The sequence below is a fragment of the Saimiri boliviensis genome, chromosome 10 (genome assembly GCF_048565385.1).
Source record: "Saimiri boliviensis isolate mSaiBol1 chromosome 10, mSaiBol1.pri, whole genome shotgun sequence".
NCBI classification, from domain to species: domain Eukaryota; kingdom Metazoa; phylum Chordata; class Mammalia; order Primates; family Cebidae; genus Saimiri; species Saimiri boliviensis.
Window position 1 is genome coordinate 51,501,354 of NC_133458.1, and position 6,000 is coordinate 51,507,353.

General features: G+C 38.5%; 1 protein-coding gene across 11 annotated transcripts in view; it reads left to right on the top strand.

The window, feature by feature from the left end:
• SRPK2 (SRSF protein kinase 2) overlaps nt 1-4,533 on the top strand; it is a 276,714-nt gene extending 272,181 nt beyond the window's left edge. For all 11 annotated transcript variants that reach the window (XM_074379268.1, XM_074379270.1, XM_039473055.2 and 8 more), the window contains one exon: nt 2,878-4,533. In XM_074379268.1, coding sequence (XP_074235369.1) covers nt 2,878-3,062 — 185 coding nt within the window. In that variant the 3' untranslated portion in view covers nt 3,063-4,533. The remainder of the gene's footprint in view (nt 1-2,877) is intronic.
• The last annotated feature ends 1,467 nt before the right edge of the window (nt 4,534-6,000 follow it).

Below are 6,000 nucleotides of genomic sequence, written 5' to 3' on the forward strand. Positions count from 1 at the left end.
GCCTCTAGATGAATTGATCTTCTTTGCATTATGGGGTTTTTCCACATACTTAACACACTCTACATACTTGGCTTTTTAGAGGCAGTTCAGGGTTTTGTTAAATTGCTATGTGTTGAGGACCGCAGGTGTTTAGGACTCTCCTGTTGCTGTTTATAGACTGCTTCCTTGCACATACAGTCTTTACTTGGTCAAAAGTGGTTAGATATTTGCTCTTTGCAAATGTTCCTACCAGTTGATAGTATGCCTGGGTATGGATGAATAGTTTCTCGTGGACTTCCAGTATTGTGTTCCTCACTGTTGCTCTACAGCTGTGAGGCAGCTAGAGTGGTAAAGCTTACCTTTTCATGGAAGACTACTTAATTTGATGCCTTGTTGTTGGATCTTAGTTTAAAACCTGGCCCCCTCAGAAATAGGTTCCTTTACTATTTTCTGCAGACAGTGCTTCTCTGTAGTTGCATTTATTTGCAAACTGGAGAGTGTTTATTCTGAGATAGAATAGCTGAATGTCATAAAAGTTCTCTCCCCTACCCAGAGAACTTGCCTTAGTCATGTGTGAGCTTTCTTAGTTTGCTTTAACTGTTGCTGTGGTGAGATCAGTGTAAATCAATATGGTCATATTACCAGTAGAAATTGAAACAACTAACAAAAGCTGGTGTTTTGAACTTGATTTTCATCTTAATAAGCATTTTAATAGTAAATCTTGTGATGATCTGTAGGACATAGTTTGTTCTTTTACTACCCAATGTTGTACTATGGTTTTCTCCCATGTTGTTAAGTAATATTAAATATTATTAATCAAGTGAATGTACCTTGTGTTTTGTTTAACCACTGTTTTTCTATTATTGGCTCTTTGTAATTTTGCAAGTATATAATTTTGTGCTGACATATATTAGGCATGAATTTGGGGTGGTGCAGCCAGGGTTTATCTTCTTAGGCTGAATTCCTAGAGCCAGAATTTCAGACTTGGAGGGATAAACCTGCAGTCACTGCTCAGACTTTGTTTTTATGGAGGCTGTGTTTCCTTCAACAGGAGATCCCTTCCTGCCTCTAAGATTGCAGGTTCATTTCTTCATTGGTGCAGATCTGATCTCTAGTTTGGCTGCCGTACTTAATTGTCTCTCCAGTCCTCATATTGGAGCCAGAAGCTTATTTTACATCCCAACTCCTTTAGCAAGAAGCCCTCTTAAAAGATTCTTCATACAGAATCCTGTGCACAGCATGATTGCAACTCTGTAGACATGCTAATGTGTAAGAACTTGCTTCATAGCCAGGAGCGGTGGCTCACGCATGTAATCCCAGCACTTTGGGAGGCCGAGGTGGGTGGATCATGAAGTCAGAAGTTCAAGACCAGCTTGGCCAACATGGTGAAACACCCCATCTGTACTAAAAATACAAAAATTAGCTGACCTGTAATCCCAGCTACTAGGGAGGCTTAGGCAAGAGAATTGCTTGAACTGGGACCTGGGAGGCCGAGGTTGCAGTGAGCCCAGATCGCTTCACAACAGACAAAACAGAAGATCTGTGCGGGGTAGGATTGTAGGCCACTTCCCCTTTTGTTCTGAAAATTTTCTGTAATGTTCTTTTCTTTTTATTATGATTTTTTAAAGGGGAGGGCATCCCTAAATTGACTGGAATAAATGAAACAGAACAAGCTCCTGAGAACACCTTTGTGAGCAGAGTGCTGATTATCTACTGATGCAGCTCATGAAAAAAACAATTTACCTTGCTCTATAGCAGGTGAGAGGGGAGAGAAGTCAGCCTTTGCATGAGGTGTGCTGCTCAGGTGCTTGAATGCCTCTCCCTCCCCACTGAGACCTGGGTGTTCTCGGGTGCAGGCAGAGGGTAGTGTTTGCTCTGCAGAAGCTGCTCAGGGTGCACTGGAAGGCACCTAAGGAGGCCCGTTGGCAGGGGCATGGTGTCCTGTGATAACTCCAAACAGGCAGAGAAAATGAGTTATTCACAGTGAAATTCTCCGGAACTTTTGAGTTTGCTGCCTTTTTGAAAAGGATTGTAGGGGACACGGTTTCCCTCTCTCTCATAGGCTGAACTACAATGGCATGACCTTGACTCACTGTAGCCTTGACCTCCTAGACTCAGGGAATGTTCCTGCCTCAGTTTCCTGAGTAGCTGGGATATGCCACCATGCCCAGCTACCTTTCATTTCTTTTTTTTTTTTTTTTTAAAGTAGAAACAGGGTCTGTGTTGCCCAGGCTGGTCTGAAACTCATTGACTCAGGGGATCCTCCTGCCTCAGCCTCCCAAAGGGCTAGGATTACATGCATGAACCACTGCCCCCAGCCCTTTTTTGCAATTTGACATAAAAATAACCTTTTTTCCTCTTATAAAATGACTATTACAGCTCATAGGCCATTTACTAGCTCGTTAGTCATTCTTTTATGTCAACCAAAGCTGCATGTAACCCACACTTTTCATACTGCAGCAGTATAACTTGAAGGTTTACAAATTAATGTCCTAGGATCTTAGACCTTAGAGCAAATGCAGAGACAAGAATGATGTTTGATTTGGGTTTGCCTCAAGTTTGCAAATTTTATGAAAGATCCCAGGTTGAAATGAGATGGGCTTGCTTCAGCCTTTGGAAAAGAAAACACTCTGGGCATATAGAGCCCACTCCACTTTACTTAAAGAAATTTAGAACTGATGTAAATGAGCTGTTAACCTCTATTTTCATCCATCAGGCTTCCTTGAAATGTGCCTTGGTCGTATGTACATGTTGTAATTATTGCTGGCGTTCTTTGTTGTTGCTGTGTAAGAGTTGAGCAGATGGTCATCCGCTTCGTGGAAAAGAACCTGACTGGAGCAACAATGGGAAATGCAGATTGGGAGCTTTGTTGACATTGGTCTGATTTTTCCCCTGTAGGAGAACTCCGACACATCACCAAGCTGAAGCCCTGGAGCCTCTTTGATGTACTTGTGGAAAAGTATGGCTGGCCCCATGAAGATGCTGCACAGTTTACAGATTTCCTGATCCCGATGTTAGAAATGGTTCCAGAAAAACGAGCCTCAGCTGGTGAATGCCTTCGGCATCCTTGGTTGAATTCTTAGCAAATTCTACCAATACTACATTCTGAGCTAGCAAATGTTCCCAGTACATTGGACCTAAACGGTGACTCTCATTCTTTAACAGGATTACAAGTGAGCTGGCTTCATCCTCAGACCTTTATTTTGCTTTGAGGTACTGTTGTTTGACATTTTGCTTTTTGTGCACTGTGATCCTGGGGAAGGGTAGTCTTTTGTCTTCAGCTAAGTAGTTTACTGACCATTTTCTTCTGGAAACAATAACATGTCTCTAAGCATTGTTTCTTGTGTTGTGTGACATTGAAATGTCATTTTTTTGAATGAAAAATACTTTCCCCTTTGTGTTTTGGCAGGTTTTGTAACTATTTATGAAGAAATATTTTAGCTGAGTACTATATAATTTACAATCTTAAGAAATTATCAAGTTGGAACCAAGAAATAGCAAGGAAATGTACAATTTTATCTTCTCGCAAAGGGACATCATTCCTGTATTATAGTGTATGTAAATGCACCCTGTAAATGTTACTTTCCATTAAATATGGGAGGGGGACTCAAATTTTAGAAAAGCTACTAAGTCTTGAGTGCTTTGTAGCCTGTGTTGCATGTAGCAGACTTTAACTGCTCCAAGGAGTTGTGCAGACTTTTCATTCCATAACAGTCCTTTCACATTGGATTTTAAACAAAGTGGCTCTGGGTTGTAAGGTGTCATTCTCTGTATGGCACTTGAAAAGAAGAAAAGATACGCTTCTCATTTTAAAATATGCATTATAATTTAGCAGTCCCATTTGTATTTTTGCATATTTTTGAAAGTACTTTTAAAGAAAAAGAGCGATTTCCCTTTAAAAATGTGATGGCTCAGTACCGTGTCATGTTGTCTCCTCTGGGCGCTGTAAGTTAAGCTCTACGTAGATTAAATTGGAAAAGAGAAACGTGTGCATTTTGTGGAATGAAAAAATACATATATTTTTGGAAAAGCATGATCATGCTTGTCTAGACCACAAGGTATGATATATACAATTAGCAGTGCAGTGGGCAGAATACTCCTTAAAGCTAGAAGGTAACAGTGATCACATTCATTCCATAGGTAGCTTTATGTGTGGCTACAACAAATTTTACTAGCCTTTCATTGTCTTTTCCAGGAAATGAAGTTGAGAAAATGATTTTCCCTTTGCAGGTTGCACACAGTTTTGTTTATGCATTTCCTCCTTAAAATTAATTGTAGAATCCAGGACACAAACCATAGTAGGCAATACAATTTTAGAATGTAATATATAGAGGTATATTTAGCCTCTTTTAGAAGTCAGTGGATTGAATGTCTTTTTATTTTAAATTTTACATCATTAAGGTGCCTCGTTTTTGACTTTGTCCAATTAACATTTATCCATATGCCTTTGCAATAACTAGATTGTGAAAAGCTAACAAGTGTTGTAACAATAATCCATTGTTTGAGGTGCTTGCAGTTGTCTTAAAAATTAAAGTGTGTTGGGTTTTTTTTCCAGACATTGCCTTGGTCATTGCCCTGTAAGTGATAGAATCAATGAACAGTTGCTATCAGTTTAAGTGTCACCAAAACTAAATACCAGCATTCCTGTTGCAGCAAATGTAGAACATGCATTAAGGCTTATTATAAGGAAATTATTTGTTATTTTTTAAGGGCAGAAGGGATTTAGGAGAAAAGCTACAGTATAGATTGATTACCCAGAATTTCAATGATCCCTTTTCATCCATGGTTCATCAGAAACATACTAACTGCATTTGTTTGGTCATTGATTGCAAACGTAAAAGGGCATTCCCTGTTAGGGAACAAGACACATAACCCGCTTAGGAATTGCCATTATATCACATACCACTGTGAGGTAGAATGTACCATTTGTTCATTTCTTTATAGAATGTGCATGCTAAGTTTTTCTAATGAGGCTGTAGGTTTCCATGTAGATTCTATGATAGATGGTGGCTGTAGACTGGTGATACTATCCATGATTTCTGTAGGAAACATCCTTACAACAACCATAGAGCACAATTCATATCTTCCCTAAGTGTAAAAGGATTTTTATCAGGGTGATAGTATACTTGAATGAAATTTGTCTAATGCAGTTTTTGCTCATGCTGGAAAATAACAACTAGATTATGAATTTTTAGGGGTGTGTCTCTTATGATAAAACAGGCCAACTGGTTTATAACACAGAAACAATTGTTCTAGAAGGAATATATATTTGTATTAGGCATAATATGGTTTTATCAGATTCTTGGTGGTTTGTTGATAAAGAATGCACAAAAACTAAATGAGAACCACTGGTTATGCTAAACATTATGACCAGCTCTGACTTTAGTTGAATGTCCTATTTTTTCCTTTCTGTAGTCCATGTGAAATCTTCATGGAAAATGGCAAGCAGTGGATCACATATGTGATTATAGCAGATACAGGAGCTGGCTATCTGGAAATTGGCAGACAGAACTGCCCAAAGGCAGAGCAAAGGTGGATATAAGATCTTCAAAAAGTTATAAAGTTTTTAGGTGAAAATTGGTATACTAACTTGCTTCTTCCCATGACCTGGACCATACATAACTAGTTACCAGGATAAAATAAGGAAAGTTTCCATTGGAGTAGAGAATTTCAGTTTGTATCCATAGTTCAGATTATTTCCTAAATTCCACTTTCTTCTTCCCTTTTAAATAACTTGAATGAAATTTTGGTAGAAGACCGTATTTTAGGGTATATACTTCATCAAGGAATCAAATTATTTAAGAATCAGATTCTGCAGTTAACACAAAAGCTTCTATATGCATATTTTCTGTAAGAGGCAAATTTCAAACCAGTAAAGAATTTAAAATACGTAGAAGGACAGACCTTTTAAGAAGAATATTTATATTTCACATGCTAGTTAACTTTATTCTTTTTGAACTATCAGGATAGATGATGTAAAGCCATTCTTCTCAGACGACAACTGTTTCTTTACTCTTTACT